Below are 25,454 nucleotides of genomic sequence, written 5' to 3' on the forward strand. Positions count from 1 at the left end.
CCTTTTTTTTTTTTTTTTTTTTTTTTTTTGAGACAGAGTCTTGCTCTGTGGTCAGGCTGGAGTGCAGTGGTACGATCTCAGCTCCCTGCAACCTCCACTGCCCAGGTTCAAACGATTCTCCTGCCTCAGCCTCCCTAGTAACTGGGACTACTGGCGCGTGCCACCACACCCAGCTAATTTTGTGTTTTCAGAAGAGACGGGGTTTCACCATGTTGGCCAGGATGGTCTTGATCTCTTGACCTCGTGACCTGCCCCCCTTGGCTTCCCAATGTGCTGTGATTATAGGCATGAGCCACTGCACCCAGCTGACTTCTAAAAATAATTTAAAAATCACTTATCAGTATATATGTATATATGTAGGTATCTATAAATATACACACATACACACATGTAAGGGAATATTTGTGTATGATTTTACATGAGGAAAATGAGAGAGGAAAAGAATAATAATATATTTCAGCAAAAGAGTCTTCTTTATCCATTATACTTTTTAGAAAATTAAAACATTTTAAAAATTGCATATAATTTGTAACCCTTCAATTAGAAATGGAAATCTTGATATAGATAGTTGATATAAAGTAATACCAGAGGGCACATCTCACTCCTTTCTTGAAGTTAACAAATGTACATAACCATACCCCCTTCTAAGGATGTAGTTAGAAAATGTATGTATTACTTTAGAAACAGCTTACAGTAGAGGCCAAAATTTCCAAGTAACCAACTTCAAAGGGAATCGGACCTGGGCTGGCACAAAGTGCAAATCAGAAGAGACCACTTTGGTGGTCTTTGGTCTTTGCCATAAGAAGATAAAAAAGGAGATGAGAGAATGGAGAATGAAGAGCAGAAGTGAGTACATTTAAACAGCTTTAAAGTTAAAAGCCTTGTTTTTCCACTAGGAGCCTCTTCTTGTTATTTGGTTATATGCCCCTGTGATGGCTAATATTAGGTGTCAACTTGATTGGATTGAAGGATACGTAGATAGCTGGTTTAAGTATTGTTTCTGGGTGTGTCTGTGAGGGTGTTGCCAGAGGAGACTGCCATTTTAGTCTGTGGACTGGGGGAGAAAGACCTACCCTCAATGTAGGCAGCACTATCCTATGAGCTGTCAGCACAGCTGGACCAAAGCAGGCAGAAGAAGGTAGGATAAGCTGGTTTACAGATACCTACATATACAGATATAGACTGATAAGTGATTTCAACATTATTTTTAGAATAGGAATAGACAGACCCTTGAGTCTTCTAACTTTCACCTCCTCCTGGGCTGGATGCCTCCTCCCATTTCTCCTGCCCTTGGACATCAGACTCCAGGTTCTTTGGCCTTTGGATTCTTGGACTTATACCAGTGGTTTGCCAGGGGCTCTCAGGCCATCAGCCACAGACTGAAGGCTGCACTGTCAGCTTCCCAGCTTTTGAGGCTTTTGGATTCCGACTGAGCCGCTACTGCTTCTCTCTTCCCCAGCTTGCAGATGGCCTATCATGGGACTTGGCCTTGTGATCCTGTAAGCCAATTCTCCCTAATAAACTCCCTTTCATATATACATGTATCCTGTTAGTTCTGTCCCTCTGGAGAACCCTAATACAGTCCCTTAAAAGAATTATCTACTTGGAATCTTCTAGACCAAGAGGCTGATAAAAACTTTATCTGACTTGTCAGAATACTCTGGATGTTATTCAGAACCTGGGGAAGTGAACATCAGAACTAGAAAATAGATTGTTATCCCTTTCTTACCCAGATGAATGCCCACTCTTTTACTTAATACTGGGGCATTTAATGAGACTTTTCTTAAAGACTCCACAGAGATCTCTCGGGTCTCCATCTTGACTTCCACAGACTTAGTGTCTTCCTAGGAGGACCTTTGTATATGTTGCAGTAACACAGGCATCCCTATGAATACTGCATCATTTGCATTATACTTGCCTCTTTATATCTTCCAATAGGGGAAAGAAAGAAGAATGAACACAATTTTTAAAATCTGTTGTAAAAGCAAGGTTTTTTGACCATAGTATATCTTCATATTATAAAACACAGCTGATGTTAAACAAATTAAGAAAATAGAATCATCATTATAATTACTCAAATATTCTACCAGTTGGTAACTTATAATAATGTATTCAAAAACCAATATGAAGACAAAATATTAAATAGGCTCACTTTGGAGTCATTCCTCAAGAAGGGTATTTAAATAAACTGTATATTAAGTTTGGCAACTTTTTTTATGAGTAGAAGTTAAAAATATCCCCCAACTTTCTCTTCTCTCTACTTAAGTCTTCCATGCCTACTAGAACCATTATTGTAGAAATGCATTTTAATCACATCCAGTACAATATACACATACATATATAAATATATTAATGTTTCCATATACTGTCAACCAAGAAAAAGATAAGTGACATATACTAATCATGTGCATGATATATATTCATACTTTCTACTCTAATCCTCTAATCTATTTTAAAATGATATTCTTGACTTTCTACACTTTTATAATCAAAATATATGGAAAGTGGCCATGTCCAATGCTGTGATTTTACCAGAAACTTACAGCTTATCATTCATTCCAAGAATACTTACTAATCCTCACTAAGAACTAGAAAATATGGAATAAACCATTTTCTTTTTTGACTCATCATCATCAGAATCATTCATTAAATGCATATTTATATAGTTACTACCAAGATGAGAAACTGATGCCATTGCTAACTCATTCCCCCAAAATCAACTCTAAAAAATGATAGCAGTTAAAGGAAAATATGAACTGAAGTATTAAAAAAGAAGCATGCGAAAAACCCAACAAACGAAATAATGAGTGATTCCTGGAAAGAAAGATGACTCACAGAAATGAATCTATATGTCTCTGGAAGAGGTCGTTGTGATTAGCTGAGTCAGGGGGCCGCAGTAGGAGGCATGCAAGAGTAGGCTGAAGGTCATCTATAGATTCTGCTCTCCTTTTCTGCACTCTTCCTTGAGAGTATCACCTTCTGTCCCTTCCCCTTAGAAATCAATGGCAACAGCTCAGGCCTCTCTTGTCATCAAGGTAACATCAGTGCAGTACAAAAGCCTTGCTAGAATGAGAAGTAATGAGAGTGAGGAAGGGTGGAGTCATAGTACCCACCCCATCTCCCTTAGATCCCCTAAGAGCATTCTATGCTTTCAAAGTTTTCTATCCTGGGTTTTTCATTTTCTCCCCGGGACAGCAGCCATCAATGGCCCTTTTCCTGTACCCATAGCCACACAGAGCAATTGAAAATTCAAAAAAAAAAATCAGATAAGGGCTAAAATGACAAGATATTTGAGTACAGAGCTACTAAAAAGAAACACTACACATTGGACTACATACGCATTCTGAAGCAGAATTACTGGAGTAGATAAACTAACAATTTAGTTAAGCATGTTAAATATACCCAAGGAGTTAACCTATACAGTAATAACATGTAGAAAAACAAAACAAAAAATCATAAAAAACTACTTGATAATGTTAACTGTAGACAATAGCCAGTAGTTAATAGGTAAAATAAAGAATACACTAAATGGTGTAAGTATAAGAAAGAAAATAGTAATAATGACAAATTTATAGAAAGCATCAGGGAATGACAAAATACTGAGATAGAAAATGTAAAATATGCATTAAAAGCTATGGAGAATCAGAGTAAAATTGCCAAGTATCTGAGTCACGAAATAAAAGCACACATATAAGTAAATAGAAACTTTATTGTGCCATCGTGAAATTTTAAAATATCAAAATAAAAGATACAATTACAAAATTTTCCAAGGGAAAGAATAGATCACCCACAAAAGGGCAATAATCAGATAGATATCAGACTTCTTAAGATTGTTAATGAGTTTAAGAAGACAATAAAGCAATGTTTTAGTACACTGCTTCTACATTGTTCTATACATATAAACTGGCATTCAAATGTTAAAGCACATAAAGCATGGAAGGGTTGCCAGAGAAAGCTCCATTTTGAAAATCCTTTTGGAAGAAATACTGTACTCAAAAACAGAATAAACAGCAGACTGAAAGTGATATGAGGATTAATAGTGAACAAATACCTTGGCAAATTTAGTTTTTTCTTTAGGAAACAGAGCCGAAGAGGAGAAAATATGATGGGGGTGAGGCAGTGCAACAAGGGGACATATAGGAAATAACCAAGACTATTATAAATTTTCTGTGTTTTAACTTAGAAGCAATTATGGTGAGAACAAAATTAGAATGTGTAATATTGAAACTCACATGCAGAAAAATTTGATTTACTCCGTTAAAAAAAATAAGATGGAAAAAATTAAATTAATTCATATAATAGAAAGGAAAAAAGGCAAAAAATTCAAGATGGCCAAAGTTCCAATGTATTAGAAATCATGAGAAATTAAAATGGGTTAAATTTAATAATTTAATTTTTAAAATGAGACAGAATAACTAAAATTAAAAGAATAGGAAAATATATACAAATGTTCTAAGTTTAAAAATTGAAAATATTGCATATGTAACATAAGCAAGATAGGAAAATACAGGCAAAAGAATATAAAGAAAAGAATTGGCAACAACATTAATGTCTGCCACATAGAATTTAAGAAACAGATATAATAAGGGAAGACACTATATACTCTCAAACAAAATAAAATAAAGTAAAACCATTATAAATAAGTATATACCTAACAATGTAGCTTCAGTATTCATCAAGCTATATGTAATAGAACATGAACATAAGCAGATACATAGAATATCTTAAAAATACAATTGATAATTTTATTTTATTTTACATCCACCAGTTTGTTATAAAAGAGATAATGCAGGATACAGAGGAAGAGATGACTAAGGCGAGAAATAGGGGAAGGGGCAAGGAGCTTCCATGCGCTCCCTGGACATGCCACCCTCCAGTAATTTCTAGTGTTCATCCATGTAGGAACCCAGTCCTAGGTTTTTATGGAAGCTTCATTACTTCAGCTTTATGTCCCCCAGGGTATAGGGCAAGATTCTCTTTAGAATGAGAGTTTTATGATCCACAAACAGAAAGGCAGGGAAAGATTAGAGTCCTATTTAGTATGAGTTATTAAAATTGCTTGAGGGGCAGATGTACATGCCTTCTGTTTTACAGTACTAGGTAGATTAATTTCCCAATCAGATACAATGCTCATTTACATAATACAATCAGATAAAAGTGACCAAACTGCTTCACATTGGGTGTGTTCAAATATATCAACTTTTATAATCCTATCCATTTTTACATTTTTAAGTTCTTGTCCCAGGAACTTCTCTTCTTCTCTTGCAGACTATTTTACCCTCTCTTGTGCGAAAGACTTTGGGCCCTCAGCCAGGGATTAAGCCAAGGGACCCTGGCCTTTCTGTCAATCTTTATCTTCATTAATCAGTATAGCCATTACCCCAGGCAATGCCAGGGATGGGTTTCTCATTGTAATCTTTTAAAATATTCTGACTTTTTAAATTTATTCAGACTGGGGAAAATAGAGCAAACTGCTTTGGGGCCCTTAAGTATTGGGGGACCAGCCAAGTCTCCCTTTGATCTACTCAGCCTTTGACAGTGTTGTATTTAGACTTTTGTTTTAACCCCATTAATTTCCATTTTATTCATTTAATATTTTAATAACCATCTAAAGATTTCCACCTCGTGAGATGAATCCCATGACTCTCTCTTCTCTTTTTCTTGGTAGTTTCACCTCATCAGTGTTTTTTTGTTTGTTTGTTTTTCTTAATTTTTTGTAGAGATGAGGTTTCACTATGTTGCCCAGACTGGTCTTGAAGTCCTGGCCTCAAGCAATCCTTCTACCTTGGCCAGCCAAAGTACTAGGATTACAGTTGTGAGCCATCATGCTCTGCCAGTGTTTTCTTTATTCATCTTATTTGTTAATTATTTAAAATTTTTCACCTTTCTGGGATGAGTTCTTTCACTCTCCTCACTACCCTTCACTGTTCTCTGGTTAATTTACCTGATGTTTTATTAGCATCTGTAGTGACCCATGAGGAGAAGTTGAGACAACGAATTTGAGAAGGCTTCTGTTTTGTCTCTGTTTTGTATCAACAGGGTTACATGAGGTGTTCATGAAAATGGGGCTCCCCTAACCACAGCACTTACCATAACCTGAGTAACGGGCATATTTAGCCAGTAAATGTCCCTGACATCATAAAAGCAATCCCATTTGGCTTGCATATGAAGCATATCAACTGCTTCATCTGGGGTGCTCCACTTGACATTTATAGGTGGAGTCAGACAGTCCCACTTCAGAACTTTACAGTGGCTTTCATCCACCCCACCAGACTGGCCATTTCTTCAGGAATAAATTCCTATGATATATACACATCTGCAATTACTCAGTAGTGAGCTGTAGGTCCTGCATCAATGCAAACATGTTCTTCTACTCTGCATCATTTAAAACCAAAGACACTGGCTGGGCTTGGTGGCTCACATCTGTAATCCCAGCATTTTGCGGGGGCGAGGTGGGTGGATCGCCTGAGGTCAGGAGTTCAAGACCAGCCCGACCAACATGGTGAAACCCCGTCTCTACTAAAAATACAAAATTTAGCTGGGCATAGTGGCGGGGCTTGTAATCCCAGCTACTCGGGAGACTGAGGCAGAAGAATCACTTGAACCTGGGAGGCGGAGGTTGCAGTGAGCCAAGATCATGCCACTGCACTCTAGTCTGGGTGACAAGAGCAAAACTCTGTCTAAAACACACACACACACACACACACACACACACACATTAGGCGCAAATTATTTACTTTCACTATCCATTTTAGTAAAGGTACCTTAGAGAGCTGATAATACCAATGTACAAAGTGAACAATTTCTTTGCACTTAGCATTATACTAAGTTTTAGTAGTTACTTGTTTTTGCCCTTCTCCCACACTGACCACCTTTTTGGTGACCAAAGGTCTTAGAAGTGCTTTCTGTTTTCCTGACATAATTTTCCCCTTTGCGGGTGGCTTTGAGGCTAGTGGCCTGAGCTCAGACAGACTCACATCTGAGCTTGGTTTACCCTAAAGGCCTGAGTCAGCACTCTATTTAAATTCTATTTTAGCTATTATAGATAAAAATAACCAAGGATTTGAACATGTTGCTTTTCTCTTATTAGTTTCATAAACCAAAAATGAAATTCTAAGCCTCCGGATGGATTGAATGGACTCCCCTCTCAGCCAACGGGATTCCAAAGAAACCTGAAAAACTAGTTCAGGAAGGGGATGACAGACATGCCTCATTACACTCTTTCTTTTGGATTTTAGACACAACTGACTAACATTAACATTAAAACTGAGATCTTAAGACTGACAAAACAGACTCTTTGTAGCAATTAAGAAGCAACATTCCAACCTGACTTTAGTGTAACATCGCATGACAAATAAAGAAGGAAATCAAATTATTTTACATCAAAATATGTTTTCTTACCATATTTTGAAATGGCTCTTTTTATCTGTAAAGAGTCTTTATTAATGTAACTCAATCTTTCCCCTTCCAAGCCCTCCAATCCTGAAGAGATTAACTGCGAGCCTGGCACATTTTAAGGCCTGATAAGAGAGGTTTGCCATCTATTCTCTGTAGAGTCAGCTTCTGTGGCGGCTTCATCTATATAATAAGAACCTTGGCTTTCACCACCCCCCTTATGTTAACCCCAAGCATTTCTTTCTGCTAGCTTCAACTGTAGGCAAAGCTTAACTGTTTTAATCAATTACCTATGACCTGAAAGCCACATCTTCTCCCACCTTTGAGATATCTTACATTTTCAGACCGAACCAATGTGTACCTCACATGTATTGATACATTGATTAATTCCATATGTCTTCCTAAAATGTATAAAAGCAAGCTGTAACCTAACCACCTTACACACATGTTCTCAGGATCTCCTGAGACTGTGTCAAGAACGATTGTCCTCACAATTGTCTTCAAATAAATCTTTTCAAATATTTTATGAAGTTTGGCTTTTGTCATCAACAGTTTGCATTTCACTGTGCATCCATATCTAAATTCCACTGATAGCTTTTACCTTGAGTAACCAAATGCAGCCTAACTGCAGCTCTATACCATGGGGGACCATGTGGCCACCCAGGAATCAAAGGTTCTTCACCCCCTGCTCTTTTATTATTTCTCTTTCCGAACTGTGTTTCCCTGAGCCTAAGCAGTGCTAGCAAATCTCATTCCCTTGACACCAATTGTTTTGGGAAAAACTGTCAAACCATGTTTTTCTTCTGCTCCCATACCACAACAATTAACACAGAAGACTTCTGTGACCAAATGTATGGGGATTTGTTCCACTAAGAAGTAGCAGACACCAGCTGAGTCTCCTCCAATTTAATTCTGACACTACCTAGCTGGAGATAGTGTCAGATCCCACAGGTTGAAGGCTCAGTCACTAAGATTGCTTCACCTGCTCAGACACCAGTCTCAAGTCATGGCCTATAGAACTTCTGACCCACCAGCTTCAAGCTGAGGTTCCCATAACCACCTGCTTTGTTTTGATTCGTTTTCTGGAGTGCCTTACAGAACTCGAGGAAACATCTACATTTACTAGTTTATTATAAAGGCAATTAAAAAGTATACGAAGAGATAGATAAGTTATAGGGGAAGGGGCATGGGGCTTCCATGCCATCCCTGGGTATGTGACCCACCAGGAACATCTGCGTGCTTAGCTCAGGAGGGCCTGAGAACATGTGTTTGTGTGTATATCATGAAGCTCTACAATTGATAGTTTTAAACTATTAGTATATAGTAAGAAATCACCAACAAACTGCCTATATTTCTTTACCACACCCAGTAGATTCACAGAAATGATATACAAATAAAATACGTATTGAAACATAAATGAAGTTCTATAAATTCAAAAATATTAGTAGCACATATGTTATTAAACTCTATTTTAATAAAAGTAAAAATAATTTTTATAAGAGGTCAAATAATTTCTTGTTTAAAAATATGTTCTAATAACCATTGGATTAGTGAGAAATGATCAAACACATTGTCATACTTGGCACTTAATAATAATGAAAATCATACACGTCAAAGTAATGCTTACTGGATAATTAATAGCTTTAAATACATTTTCAGGTAAATGAAAGATAGATGACATTAATTCAAGAAGTTGGTTAAAAAGCAGAAGCTCAAACTCAATGTACTAAGGAAAGAGAATTATAAAGACTAGACAAAAAACAATAAACTGTGAAAGAAACAAAAATCCCCTAAATCCTTAGTTCTTTGAAAAGATTATGCTAAGGAAAAAAGGTTATGATAAAAATTGAATAAAAATAAAAGACTCAAATGTTAAAATGTCAAATGTCAAATAAAAAAGAGAAAAAGGCCATATTCACAATTTAAAGTATGATCAGCAACTGTCAACTAATTAATTTTAAATTGTAAACTAAAGTCCTAGGTCATATTAATATAAAATTCCAAAATTTCTGCAATAAGAAATATAATACTTGAGTAGACCAATGCATTTGGAATTTTATTGTACTAAAAGACATCTATTTCCCCAAATTCTGAAGAAGGATTTTAATGATGACTTTTACCTAATTTTCGATGACCAATTAATTCCTAATAAATGCAAGTATTTTGTGGAAAATAAATAACTCTCATCTCGTTATGTGAGCATATGCATTTATTATTGCAAATCAATTCATAACAATATGACTAAATAAACTTATAGGCATATTTCATTAATGAATGTAGATGTAAAAATTCTGAATAAACAAATCTAAGAGTATATTAACAAAATACACATCATGATCAATGAAGGCAAACATGTCTTATCTCTTCAGGAAAATGTGTTCTATGTTTTGAATTGAAAGAGTGATATGTTCTAACTCAGAAACCATAAAGAGATGACAGAATCTTTAACTAATGTGGGAATGACTTGTGTGTTTGTGTGTGTGTGTGTGCGTATACATGTGCTTGTGTGTATATCATGAATATTTTATTTTATAATGTGCATCTGGTTGATGGTGGAATCTAGGGAAAGATTAATATCACTGGGGTCAACGCTTAAAATTTTGGTTAAGATTCAAATAAAATCCTTTGTAGTTTTTCTCCCTATTTGAAGATTCTAGGTTAAATAAGGATTAAATTAACACATATTTATAACTTTTTTATTGTATAAATCATCCACTAATTATTTTCACTGAAAGGAAGACTATAGTTGTAATTGAAGTTTGGATAAGTAAGGGAGATTAAGATCACTGATGCTCTCTCTCAAATTGGGGCAAATTTTGGATTTGATTAGAGAAATATTGTGCTATTTTAGATTTAAGAGCAGATAATCTTATGTATTGTCCTTGATTAAACATCAAATTACTATAGATTTTTTTCTGTCAAGATAAGAGATTGTTTGTTTATGCACATATGGTGCAAATGCTCACAATATTTGGTAAGTCTATAGTAAAATGCTATGAAACATTGATTTATTTATCATTTTTTCATTGATTGAAAAAAGATGATCTTCCTCATTGAATTTAAAAAAATATGAAAAAAGATGTATATCTGAAAAAATAAATTAAAAAAACAGTGTATCTTTCTTGATCTAATTCTGTTTAAAAATACTCTTTATGGAAATACAAATATTTATGTTTATTCCTAAGCAAATAATGAAATGGTAAATATTTCAAACCTGTGACCCTAATGGAAAACCCTAACAGACAGCAGTGAAGAATGAGCTCTCAGGTGTGACCAGGATAATTAAAGATTTTAATGATTATTGAATGCATTTCCCTACTCTTGTTAATTTTTATGGCTTAACTTGTCCTGAGACATAATTAGTCCAAAGCAAGAGTTTTAGCTTCAAGCTTTGAATCTCATTAAAAATAAAGAATTGTTATGTTCTTTCAATCTTATTCAGGGTAAATACAGTGTATTTTCTGTTTCTGATAATTATTGTATAATTATCAATGAGAATACTTATTCTTTCATGGGTGTTAAAAATCTGTTGGGATTCTAAATCCATGGCCTAAAATGCTAATACGTCCTTAATGTTTAAAATATATTTTATGTCTTGAATATTTAAGTATTGCATTCTCAAGTTTTTCTGTCCTTGTTTAACATTTAATAATTATAGTCTTGACATGGTAATGTATTTTCATTATACTTTAATTAAAGTTAATTGTTAAGTATGAACAATGTGTTCAGTACCCATATATGGGGATTTGGGGGAAATAATGGTACCAGTGAAAGAACAGGTTATTAATATAAGTAATATGGCTTTAAGTAGTTGGTGACATAACTAAAGACAAATCTGTACAAAGCAAAATTTTCTGGAGCTAATAAAATGCTTGTGTAGAAAAGAATGTAAAAGCTGTTTTTTGGGGGATGCACTGTTACTCTGCATACATGTTTAATTTTGAATGGGGTTAAGTTCTACTTGGTGTAAATCAAAAAGTATCTGAGACAGATCTCAATCAATTTCAAAGCTTATTTCACCAAGGTTAAGGACATGTCAGTGACAAAGCCTCAGGAGGGTCTGAGAACAAGTGCCCCTGGCGGTCGGGCTACAGCTTGGTATTATATGTTTTTGGGAGACAGAAGACATCAGTGAATACATGTAAGATGTACATTGGTTTGGTCCAGAGAGGCAGGACAACTTGAAGTGGTGGGGAGCCAGTAGGGTGGCAGAATGTCCAGCTTCCAGATCATAGTTGATTTCAAAGATTTTGTGATAGGCAATTGGCAAAGATATTCTGATTGGCAATTGGTTATCTAAGAGGTAGAAGCAATAGTAGGGAGTGTCTGGGTTAAGATAAGTGGTTGTGTTATGGAGACCAGGGTTTTATTATGCAGATAAAGCCTCCAGGTAGCTGGCTTTAGAGCAAATAGATTATCTTAAGGTCTCCGTTTTAATGTTAAATTCCCGTCATGGCCTGAACTTGTGTTTCAGGTTAACTTTGGAATGTCGTTGGCTGAGTGGAGGAGTCCATTCAGTTGATTAGGAGGACTTAGAATTTTACTTTTGGGTTACAGTGGTGATACCTTGGTTTTTCTATCAACTTGAACTATCTACCTAATGGACAATGAGGACTAGTGTTTTGGCGTTACTGTCAAAATTCTGTACTGTACTTGTTACTTTTGAAACAAGTAATCTTGTTTCAGAATTCAAGATTACTTTGAAAATTAATATGGCTAAAACACTAGACATGTTAATTCTCAAGCTTCTCTTTCTGTATTATTTTTTTTGCCATAAAAAGTGTTTGGTTTGGGTTTTCTGTAACAACTGAGGAAATGGTAACACCTGGAAACTTATACAGGCCTGAAAGAAAAAAGTGTCAACAGGTGTTGTAAAACTTCTGATGGACTTTATGGGAAGCCAAGCCCAGGAGTCAGATGTGATGAGGCTGTTAGGTGGTACTGGAACTATTGCAGTTCTTGAAGATGTCAGAAAGAGGAATCCCTGGATTTTCATTCTTATAGTCCTCTAGATAAAAGGCTCAGCTGGCTTTCCGTTGACTGTTTCTATTTCTGTAACAACTGACTTCCTCTGCATATTACTTATGCAACACTTGATTTAACACAGCCTTAATAATACCTTATGACATCCTTAACCTATCTCAGCTGAGAGCTAGCCAGTTTTCTCTAGAGGTTCCCAGTTCAAATCTCCCAAGGAAAATCGAACAGCCCAGATTTTATTTTAGAGTCAGAATTATTTAGTTATACTTATTCCTTACCCTGGACTTTCCATATCCTGTGTATTATTCTGTTCTTGCATTGTTATAAAGAAATACCTGAGACTGGGTAATTTATAAACAAAAAAGCTTTAATTGGCTCACGGTTCCACAGGCTATACAGGAAGCATAGCTGGGGAGGTCTCAGGGAGATTTTACTCATGGCAGAAGGCAAAGCTGGAGTAGGCAGCTTCACATGGGCAGAACAGGAGGAAGAGAGAGAAGGGGGAGAGATGCTACATACTTTTAAACAATCATATCTCGTAATAACTCTATTATAAAAACAGCAGTAGGATGGTGCTAAACCATTAGAGACCACCCCTATGATCCAATCACCTGCCACCAGGTCCTAGCTCCAGCGTTAAGGATTAAGGATTACATTTCAACATAAGATTAGTGTGGGAACACAGACCCAAGACACATCATCCAGTAACTGGGAAATGATGATAATGGGAAAAATCATTCAAAGGATGATTGCTAATGCCAGAGCTGTATCCAGGCTGTGGGCCACTCACCTCTGGGCTCCAGGCTGCAGACACCTATATGCTGCTCTATGAGAGAAAAATCTATCTCATTTAAACCACTGTATTTAGGGATATGTCAGTTACAGTGCCTCATTCTTCACCTTGATTAATTTATTAATTGTTTACTTTCAACTGTGGTTACTACCATAACAAATTCACTAGCTACAATAAATTAACTGGTATTACATAAAATAAATACAAATAAATCTCATAAAGTTGATTTTCTCATAATTTAGGCAAACTTTAACATAAAGTAATAGTATTTATTTTTCAAAAGAGCATACACAATAAATAAAATGTATAAAAATATGCATGAGACAAATCTGTAAGTTCAGTATAGTGGTTACCTAAGGGGTGCGGGGGAATAAAGGAATAGAAGTTAGCTGAAGCTTTAATAATAAATAATGATAAATAATAATATATTATTTATAAAAGGGTCTGAAGAAAACTGGATAAAACATTCACATCTGGTTAATGTGTAGGGTTAGCCCACAGGCATTTCACGTATTACTTTTTGTCCTTTTCTTCATCTTTGAAATGTTTCAGAACTAAATATTTTTTAAAGTTGTGTATATGGTAAAAATTAACCTTCTTCCTAAATTTAATTTCCAACCCAATGCCTCAGTCTATCTTCAGAGATCACCTGGATCATGAGTCTCTTTTTTCATTTCAGGAAACTTCTAAGAATACATTGTTCAATGCATGAGGCTATTGAGCATTAGAAATATGACTAATCCAAACTGAGATGTACTGTAAGTGTAAAACACACATTGGAATCTAAAGGCATATAACACAAAAAGAATGTAAATTATGTCATGAGTAATCCATGTCCAAATAATATTTTGAATATATTGAAATAAGTGTATTATAAAAATTAAATTTACCTTGTGTCACTACTTTATTAAAAATGTGACTACAAGAAAATTGAAAATTGGATAAATTAAATGTTTCATCCACTGTCATAGTTATTTTCTTATTATAGGGAACCCTCAGTGACTATAAAGTCTCAGTGACTAGTGTACTCTCAGGGATTATAAAGATTATAAATTCTATAAAAAGTCTTGCCCACTTACTATACTACCATTTTTTTACAAAGCACTCGGGCAGGTAATGGTATTTTTAGGAAATAAGGTTCCAATAAGTGGCATAAGGTGACAGATCCTGTTGATATCTTGTTCAGAATGAAACATCATGGTGTCTTCGGTAGACTATTCTTAATGTCCCATAGTTTTGAGGTAAGGGATATTATTATGTAATTGCTCTCACACTTGGCAACAGGTCATAATTACCTGGAGTGTTTTAGAAATAGAGATTCCTAGGTTCAACTCTAGAATGTATTTTTTCTTTTTTTAAAGAACCACATTTTTAAAAGGAAATGAAGTTTATCCAGGTAAGAGAATCACAGTCATAAAGTGTAGGGTTTCTCAATTAAAAAAAATAATAATAAATAGTTTGTTAAATGAAAAAAGATATTTTAATATAATCAATGAATGTATGTATGAATTTATTAATGAAGGTTTTGATTAAGGAACAGTGTAATTATTTGTTCTTTTTCAATATTTGTTAATACATAATTTATTATTTCTCAAAATAATGAAAAAAATAATGAAAGCCATGGTAATGAGTCTGGAATGTATCTACATAATAGTCTATTCATTTTCAGATTAATTTTTTAAAGACTGAAGTTGAAAGAAAGAGCAAAATGATCCGAGACCTCCAGAATGAGGTAAGATTTATTTCATCTTAGATACATTTTATATAAATCAAATAATATACATAAATGCACATATAAATTTGCCACTAGTTTGGAGTATTAAACACATGCATATTTAATTTTCAGTTATAAACTAATGTAGAGAAATTGTAAGGTTAAGAATTTCAAAAAGTAGATAATCCTTACATTTATATATATTTGATAATTTCATTAGTCCAAACTTCTCTAGTTCATTTTTTTTCTAATTGTATTTTGCTTAGGATGATATTAAAAATCAATTTTCATTTAATAAGTTTACTTATTTGTTTAATAAATGACATTACAGGCACTGAAGAAGAAAGTTAGCTAGAAATTGGCTGCGTGCTAGAAAGGGCCAATCTAAAATGAAAAATATGTTTAACGATAATCTCAAAATAATGTAAATTTAAACATAAGTTATAATCATTTTCATGATAGCCTTTAAAATGTAAGCATCCTATTAAATACTGCATACATTATTCTCTTTTGATTCTTTATCTTGTTATACAACTACTTTAATTTTTTATAATTTCTCCATTACCTATTTCTACCTTTTCATTTCCTTTTTATTAAATGCAATTAATTAAGAAGATTGAGCTATGACTAATTCACGATAAGTCTTCCTTGATCAATCTCACTAATTATGTTTTATTTTGAATCCTGATTATGATGGAAAATATCAACAGACCAGAGTTATCAGAATACTGGGTATAATGGATAATATTTATTTTGTTGGAGTCATTTAGGGCTCAGTGAGAAAGCCAGCTTACTCAAATCAAAAAATGCTCACATACGATTTAAAACAAGGAAAACATTTTAAACGAGATTAAAGTCAGTTTTAAAATAGGATAGGGAGTACATTTATATATGCACATGCACACGTGCGTGGGCGCGTACACACACAATCAGCAATATGAACCCAGTTGTATGATTATAAGAGAATTTCAACTTTATTTTTATCTTTATATAAGTAGCATCAGTTCACTTTTAATCTTAGATAACTTCTTAAAATCTAGAATTCAACTAAGGAGCAAGTTCTTTCAAAAAACCACTAGGCTGGGCCCAGTGGCTCACAACTATAATCCCAGCACTTAGGGAGGCTGAGGTGGGAGGATCGCTTGAGCCCAGGAGTTTGAGACCAGTCTGGACAACATGGTAAAATCTCATCTCTAAAAAAAAGAAATAAAAATTTGCTGGGAGAGGTGGCTCACTTGTAGTCCCAGCTCCTTACGAGGCCAAGGCAGGAGGATTGCTTGAGCCTGAGAGGTCGTGGTTGCAGTGAACAGTGATCATGTCACTGCATTTCAGCCTGGGTGACAGAGCAAGACCCTGTCTCTATTAAAAATAAATTAAAAAAAATAAAATTAGAAGAACAACAAAAACCTACCAGGCTGGCTCGTGCCTGTAATCCCAGTGCTTTGGGAGGCCAAGGCAGCAGGGTTGCTTAAGGCCAAGAGTTCCAAGTCAGCCTAAGCAACATAATGAGATTCCATCTCTACCAAATAAATAAATAAATGCAAAACTATGAATTATTAATAACAAGTAACAAAATACTTTGTCTTGGGAGGTTATTTTTATAGTGAAATTGCACTTTGATAACTACATAGACTAGAATAATTCAGAAAGAAAGACAACCCTACAGAAATAAGATCTGCTAAATATGAGTTTTATAATTAAATTTGCTACTATTCACTTTAATGCTATTAAGAACTTATGAAATGAAAATTGATAACCAAAAAAGCTTTGGTCTTTTTACAAAACCTAATGGTGAACATATATTAGCAATTAAATGTTTTCAATTTTACTCCTTTATATCAAATTATTTAATTTTTAGTAAATAATCAGTACACATGTAGAGATTAAGGCAGATTTATTTAATGAAATAACTGGTGTATACACTGTACAGTGAAGTTATATGGGCACTTTATGGAAGATTTTCAGTTCAGGCATAAGAAAAAAACAGGTAAATTGATTAAACAAAATACAATGGTGAGGGAGATAAAACAGATACAAATAAATTTCTGGAAGAAGTTTGAAATCCACTAAGTGGTTACTTTTGAATGAGGGAATTAGGGAAGTCCCAAAAGATGAAGGCTAAGTCCCTCCTATGCCTATTTTGTTGAGGGTTTTTATCATAAAGGGATCCTGGATTTTATCAAATGCTTTTTCTGCATCTATTGAGATAACAGTATGGGTTTTGTTTTTAATTCTGGTTATGTGATGTACCACATTTATTGACCACATATGTTAAGAAATGAGATAGACAGCAACACAATAATTTTTTCCTTTTTTTTTTTCTTTTTTTTGAGACGGAGTCTCGCTCTGTTGTCCAGGCTGGAGTGCAGTGGCTTGATCTCGGCTCACTGTAAGCTCCGCCTCCCAGGTTCACACCATTCTCTGGTCTCAGCCTCTGAGTAGCTAGGACTACAGATGCCCGCCACCACGCCTGGCTAATTTTTTGTATTTTTAGTAAAGACAGGGTTTCACTGTGTTAGCCAGGATGGTCTCCATCTCCTGACCTGGTGATCCGCCTGCCTAGGCCTCCCAAAGTGCTGGGATTACAGGCGTGAGCTACCGCACCCGGCCAATTTTTGCATTTTTTGTAGAGAAGGGGTTTCTCTATGTTGCCCAGGTGGGTCTTGCATTCTTGGGCTCAAGAAATCCACTCACCTCAGCCTCCTAAAATGCTGGGATTACAGGAGTAAACCACCATGCCCTGCCAATCAGTGTATTTCAAGCACCTTTATTTCATCTATTTCCAGTTACCTATATCTTCTCATGGGCACCACTTTTAACCTCTGAATTGTACTGTTATGACTTAACAAAAGCTCTATTGTGATTGATGTGGTCTCTAAGTTTCAGTTTTGGGCCGTCTGCTTTTCTCTTTATATTGTTTTTTTATGAAATATTCAAGTCAAATCTATTCTGCAACAATGTGTATTTCCTTGCATCAAATAATCATATTAACAATTAACAAGGGGTGAAATAATGTCAGCAAAGCTTTTAAAATCATTTTGTTTTTCTTTCCAATATGTTGAGTTTTGAAGCTTTCAGGCAAAAGACTTTTCAAATTTTAAAGAAATTGTTATCAATACAAAGACATAAGAAAAAGATTGAAAATGTATGAAAGGGCTTCCTTTTAGTGGTTGTAGTGATACTTATTGCATTAAAACTCTTATGCTTTTTGCTGGGTAAGATGTGAATACAGAAGTTTCTGTTAAGACTTTTCCCCCGCATTGAAACAAGAGATTTAAGAAAAATCTGCATCAAATTTTAATTTTGATGATAGTGTGCTTTGTTAGAAGTTAATTCCCTCAAAGATCTACATCCCAAAGGAAGAACACTAAATCCTGAATATAAAGCTTCAAAGAATCAAATGACTATGATGTTTGAGATAAATGCTAAAAAAAAATTGTATTTACACTTTTATTAGTTTCTTTACTGTTTTTCTTAGTCTCACTTTGTTGCCCAGGCTACAGGGCAGTGGCACGATCTCAGCTCACTGCAACCTCCACCTCCCGGGTTCAAGTGATACCCCTGGCTCAGCCTCCTGAGTAGCTGGGACTACAGGCATGTGCCACCAAACCCAGCTAATTTCTATATTTTTAGTAGAGATGGGGTATCACCGTGTTGGCCAGGCTGGTCTGTAACTCCTGACCTCAGGTGTGATCCACCCACACCCACATCAGCCTCCCAAAGTGCTGGAATTACAGGTGTGAACCTCTACACCCAGTTTGTTATTTTTTTTATTTTTTATGTTCTGGTAACAATGTTACATAGTAAGTGGTCTTCCCCAATCCCATTTTCCCTCCAAAATTTATATTTTTAGTGTGTAATTTGTAGAATATAAGATTTCCTATATGCAAAATTGGACTCATAATTCATATATCACCAGTTTTCCAGTAACTTTGTAATCTAAGTCTCTAGTTCTGATCTCTCTTGTGTAATCCTTCTGTTAAAAAGATTAACTGAGATATAATACCATTTTTGAAGAGTTTATTTGAGCAAACAACAATGCATAAATTGGGCTGTTCTGAACTAGAAATGGTTCAGGAGCTTCACTAAGGAAATACAGTGGAAGGTTTTTATGTGACTAAAATAGAAGTGAAGCAAAGAAAATATTTGTTTGGTTACAGTTAGACAGTTGCTGTATTTGGTCTATCCCACTGGAAAATCTCTAGTTATAAAATTACAAGTTTGTTTCTTCTGTGTGTTTAAGCTCAAGTTCTGTTTTTCTTTAATATAGGCATTTATTTACAATGGCCCACATTAAGTTTTTCATATGTTTGCAAATCAAGCAACGATAACGTCACTTACAAAGCCTAACTGGCTTTGTCTGGTCAAGGATTCTTCAGGGCTCATCTCCATTTTAATTTACTTTAACACATCCTTGTGCCTTCAATGTTTATTTTGCATTTTGTGTTTGAATATTGTTTGGTTGCAAAAAGTATACAGTTTTGCACCAGAAAATAAATCAAAACAAGGAAACAAATGAAAAATTCAACCTCCCTTCTCTAACTTCCATACATATGGCAACTGCCTCATCATGTAGTCAATCTCGCATGCTTCAAAGGTCAGAATTTATTCTGACTTTCACTTTCAAAACACCTTTTCTATAGTATCATTTCATTTTTTTTTTGAATTTTATTTATTTTACTCCTAGATAAAATCAATTTGTCTTTAATGGTCTGAGATATAAGACAGGCTCAAAAATGAGTAGGATAATATATAAGTCTAGGAAATATTAGGCAAATCAGGAACTGGGACAAGCATCTTTAATTAGTTGAAATTATGTTTTTTTCCTTTTTTGATACAGGGTCTCACTCTGTCGCCCTGGCTGGAGCGCAGTGGTGCGATCTCAGCTCACTGCAACCTCCACCTCCTGGGTTCAAACGATTCTCCTGCCTCAGCCTCCCAAGTATCTGGGACTACAGGCATTATATTTTTAGTGGAGACAGGGTTTTGTCATGTTGGCCAGGCTGGTCTTGAATTCCTGACCTCAGGTGATCCACCCGCCTTGGCCTCCCAAAGTGCTGGGATTACAGGCATAAGCCACCGCACCCTGCCAAAATTTTAAAATAAAGTTGTTAGTTGGATAATGTTCAGGGCTTTTGAAAGAATTACATAGTTGGAAATACTTCATGAACACTAGTATTTAAACAGTCTATGTTCAAGGGGTTAATATTTAAAATATGTAAGAAACTCAAGCAATTAAGTAGCAAATAATCTGATAAAATGGACAAAATATCTGCATAGACATTCATCAGAAGAAGATTTACAAATGCCCAACAGGTAAATAAAAAAATACTCTCAACATCACTAATCATCAGGAAAATGCCAATCGAAGCTATGATAAAATATCAACTCACTTCAGTTAAAATGGCTGGTATCAAAAAGAGAAGTAAGGAATGCTGGCAAGGATGTGGAGAAAGAACTGTTATACACTAGGGGTGGGACTTCAGTGAGTACAGCCATTATGAACAACAATATGAAAGTTTCTCAAAAACTAAAAATAGAACTACCATATGATCCAATAATATAACTACTTGTTATATATCCGAAGGAAATGAAATTAATATGTTGAAGAGATGTCTGCACACTCATGTTTATTGCAGCACTATCACAATAGCTAAGATATGGAATCAATGTGTTTATAGATGAATGGATAAAAATGTGGTATATATAAACAATGAAATACTATTCAGCTATTAAAAAGAATGAAATCCGGTCATTTGTGCAAACATGGATGAACCTAGAGGACATTGTGTTAAGTGAAATTAGCCAAGCACAGAAGGACAAATACTGCATGATGTCACTCATATGAGAAATCTACAAAAGTTGATCTCAAAGAAGTAGAGAGAATAGTGGTTATCAGAAGCTGGAGAAAGCAGGGAGTAGAAAGAGATGGAAGAAGTTTTGTCAACAGGTACAAAGTTAAAGTTAGGTAGGAGAAATAAGTTCTGCGTCTTATTGCACAGTAGGATCACTGTAGTCACCAACAGTGTATTATGTATTTCAAAATAGTTAGAAAAGAGGATTTTGAATGTTCTCACCACAAGGAAATAACAACTCTTTGAGGTGATAGATATGCTGATTACTCTGACTTGATAATTACACAATCTATATGTGTATTGAACATCACATTGCAGCTGATAAATATGTACAATTATGTGTCGATTAAAACCTAATAAAGCAAAAATAACTTAAGAAATTTAAACTCGTTTCTGATAAAATAATGAAAAACACATTCTGTCTTGAATTAGTCAGTAGATAGACATGGAAGAGAAGGGAAAGATGGAAGAGGTGGGGCAGATATTTTTTCCTTATTTTCTTCTATGGTGGTCTATGTTTTTTTTTTTTTTTTTTGGATTATAATTGATTTGTTTCCTGAGACTCATTCGATAGCTCAAGGTAAGGATGAAATAGGGAATCACACTAAATTCTCTTTTTTGTTTGTTTTGTTTTGAGACAGAGTCTCGCTCTGTCACCCAGGCTGGAGTGCAGTGGCACCATCAGGGCTCACTGCAACCTCCGCCTCCCGGGTTCAAGCAATTCTCTTGCCTCAGCCTCCTGAGTAGCTAGGACTATAGACATGCACCAGCACCCGCAGCTAAATTTTTGTATTTTCAGTAGAGATGAGGTTTTGCCATATTGGCCAGGCTGGTCTCGAACTCCTGACCTCAAGTGATCTGCCCACCTCAGGCTCCCAAAGTGCTGGGATTACAGGCATGAGCCACTGCACCAGGACACTAAATTCTCAAAGTTCAGAATGTATTCTTTCACTTTCAAAACACCCTTTCTGTACTATCATTTGCAATTTTCTTGAATTTTAATTATTTTACTTCTAGGATAAAATCAGTTTGTCTGTAACGGTCTGAGATATAAGAAACGCTTGGAAATGAGTGGGATAATATATAAGTCTAGGAATTATTAGACAAATCAGGCACCAGGACAAATATCTTTAATTAGTTTAAATTAGGTCAGTAATCATAAGAGTGGGTTTGATTCTGCTCAGTGGTGGAAATCAGAAATTAACCCAGCTACTCTATCTCAGTGGCATCCTTTTCCTTTTATTATTTCATGTCTCTATTTTCCTTTCTTTCAAGTCTCTCAGTTACCTTTCTCATCTGTTTGTTATATGGACCATATAGTTTACTACAATTCTGGCTTATTAATATGTCTTCTTCAGCTCCTGTTATCAACTGATTTAATGTCCTTTTATATTTTGTTTTAATGTCATTGCTCTAAGTGCCTGAGAGAAAAATCTTGCACAATTCAAGTCACTGGCCAATATCGGATTCCCAAGTAGTTCCAAATAGCCATTGACACATATCCAGGAATATGATGAATAAAACATGATTTTTAGGGGCAATAAAGCAGTTACTATTCTTGGTTATGGCAAAATTTGTTCTTTTAAGAAAGGAATTTACTAATTCCTATAGATATCTTACAAAATCATTTGAAGAGCTAAAAATACAGCTTATAGGTTGTACCTTAGAAAAAACTCTACAACCACACCACTGATTTGGCTGTCTTGAGAAAGCACTACCTCCGCCTGAATCAGGAAGTTGCCAGCCTGCCTGCTGCCCTGCCACTGCAGGCTCCAGCACCACACACCCTGGGCCTTCTGCAACAGAGGATGGATAGCATTTAGCCTATTTTCTCAAGTAACAAATTCCTGTATCCACATATTGCACAGATAAGGTCTGAATAGTAAAGCCTAAGTCATATCTGACCTAGAGCCACAATGAATTTTCAGATTTTGTTTATTTTTATTTGTCTGCTTTAATTTTTCATGGGAAATATAGATTTGATACTATAGAAAGCTTTCACATTGCAGAACCTAGTCCTCATAAATTAGTAACCTGTGTATTAAAGGCAACCTTTCTTAATAAAGAGTTATAGTCCATGATAACCAGCTTTAGTAGACAGTAGGTCATCACTGAAGGCTATTGAATAAGTGAGAAACAAGTTGTGAGTACCAATGATGGAGTACTCAATAGTGTGTGCATGTATGTTATAGTGTCTTATGTATATACATGGCATCGTATCTATTCATGTGATTTTTAACTTTGCATTTCTCAGAATTATTTTCTTAACATGATGCAAATGCCTTGAAGTTAGAAACCTACCTTCCATAGCACATCATAGTTCACATTTTTCACAAAGACAACACAGGGCCAGGACTTTGCATATATTGAGAATATATTAAGACCATATTCAAGTCTGTTCTTACTAGTACTAATGAATTACATGAATTAAGAAAAAGACACTACCTCCAAATTTGGAGATAAAAGCTTAATTACTGATATGGTTTGGCTGTGTCCCTACACAAACCTCACCTTAATTTGTAATAATCCCCATGTGTCAAAGGGTGGGGGCCAGGTGGAGGTAATTGAATCATGGGGTCAGTTTTCCCCGTACTGTTCTCCCAGTAGTGAATAAGTCTCATGAGATCTGATGGTTTTATAAATTAGAGTTACCCTGCACAAGCTCTTCTTGCCTGACCTGACACCGTGTAAGACATGACTTTGCTCCTCGTTCACCTACCTCCATGATTGTCAGACCTCCCCAGCCATGTGGAACTGTGAGTCAATTAAGCCTCTTTCCTTTATAAATTACCCAGTCTCAGTTATGTCTTTATTAGCAGCATGAGAAGAGGACAATACAATTCCTAATTAGCAATATTCCTTCATAGGAACGCTTAAAGACCCCACAATATACAAAGACTGATATCTGAGAATCACTGGCCATCCTGAAATGATACAGAAAAACAGTATATGTGTTGTGTTTTTCAAGGAAGAGGGCCTAGATTCTCAGAAGAAGTCCTTGACTAAAATAAAAAGAACAATAAAGGTCAATAACCAATGATCTAGGGAAAACTCTAAATTTTAAGAAGAAAACTCACTTTGGTTCAACTCTTGTGGCTGTAAATCTTTCTAAAATAAATTATTCTACCTTCTTGCCTCAATAAACACACTGAAGTGAAGATGATGGGATATTAACATGATAGAGTGCTTCAGGGTCACTATTCTGAAAATGAATTCTTATGCCTGCCTACAGATGAATAGGTGTAGGAGTTTGAGTCGAATATTTACTGAGTCCAGGACACACCCAAGAGGTTTTTAAGATACTTAATTATAACTTTCTTTTTTTTCACTTTATTGCTGGTTATTTGCCTATCTTAAGTGATGATTTCTGTGAAATGTTGGTCAACTGATTGTTCTGGTTAATTTCGTATCCAGCATGTGAAGCTCCCTATAAACTATCCATATAAGGTTCTAAGGCTACTGTTAAAAAGTATAAAAAAGTATGTGTCCTAAAACAACAGGAATTTCCTGTCTCTCAATTCTGGAGGCTACAAGTCTGGATCCACAATGTCAACAGGGCCTCTTCCTGGCTTCTAGTGTCTCCTGGCAATCCATGTCACTCTTTGGCTTGTAGTGGTATCACTCCAACCTCTGCTTCAGTATTCGTATGCCTCTATGTGCCTCTTATTCATGTGCCTCTATGTCTTTGTGTGTCTTCTCCTCTTCTTATAACGACATCATTTATTAGATTTTGAACCCACTCTAATCCAGTATGACCTTGTTTTAACAATTTCATGTGAAAAGAACTTATTTCCAAATAAGTTCATATTCTGAAGTTCTAGGTAGACATGAATTTTGGGGTGATACTATTAAACCGCTCCACCATCTGTGGCATTTTGTATATTCCTCATAAACAGTGTAGTTTTTTTTTTTTGAAAGGCTAGGAGAAAGCATTTTATTAGGTATAAATCTATCAATGGAAGTATCCTAAAATTGCTTATTTAAATGCATATGTAATATTTATCTGTATATTTATTTCTGGAATATATTACTTAATTCCAATATTGTCCCAACATTGTGCTAGATTCCAGAGGCATACAAGTATTATTAAAATCAAATTAAGTAAAACAATCGCTAACCATGAGAAATGTAAAGAACATTTAATACTGTTACTGAGAAGTACAGATCTCCTTGGTTCTTGTCTAACTTGGAAGGAAGAATTCAGCCAAGAGATGAACAGCAAACGTTAAGTAGCAGAGTTTATTGGAAGAAGATAAAGTACATTCCTAGAGAGGTGTGGAAAATAGCCCCAGGCTGGTCTAGCTGGAAACATAGTCATAACAGTGTTTACTTAGAGGTAGTAACTCTGAAGGATGAGACAGAGTGGGCTGTTCAAAAGAATGAGCCATCAGCAGCCAGTGTTGGGAGACTTATTATGGGAATCTTACATAATTATTCACAAAGGGGTGTGAATTATTCATGGCTTGGGAGGTCCCTTAGGGTGCACATGTTCTGTGGTTGTACATGCTATTACACATGTCTCATGTCTCAGTAGCATTTAAAATCTCCACCTAGGAGTATGTTCTTTACTATTATGATCAGCAAAAGGCTACTTTCCAGTGAATTTTGGAGGAGTGCACATGCTTGCCACAAGGGAAAATCTCTAGCATGGTTATCTCCCACTAGGGACTGTTAAGCCCCCTTCAGTGCCCGAGGACCCTAACCACAAAGCCACATG

General features: G+C 35.4%; 1 protein-coding gene across 4 annotated transcripts in view; it reads left to right on the top strand.

The window, feature by feature from the left end:
• The window catches only part of LUZP2 (leucine zipper protein 2), a 583,499-nt gene that overhangs the window by 253,235 nt on the left and 304,810 nt on the right, over positions 1-25,454 (top strand). For all 4 annotated transcript variants that reach the window (XM_019035931.4, XM_063711051.1, XM_019035930.4 and 1 more), the window contains exon 5: positions 14,838-14,900. In XM_019035931.4, the coding sequence (XP_018891476.3) occupies positions 14,838-14,900 (63 nt within the window). The remainder of the gene's footprint in view (positions 1-14,837; positions 14,901-25,454) is intronic.

Source organism: Gorilla gorilla, chromosome 9 (assembly GCF_029281585.2).
Source record: "Gorilla gorilla gorilla isolate KB3781 chromosome 9, NHGRI_mGorGor1-v2.1_pri, whole genome shotgun sequence".
Classification (NCBI taxonomy): domain Eukaryota; kingdom Metazoa; phylum Chordata; class Mammalia; order Primates; family Hominidae; genus Gorilla; species Gorilla gorilla.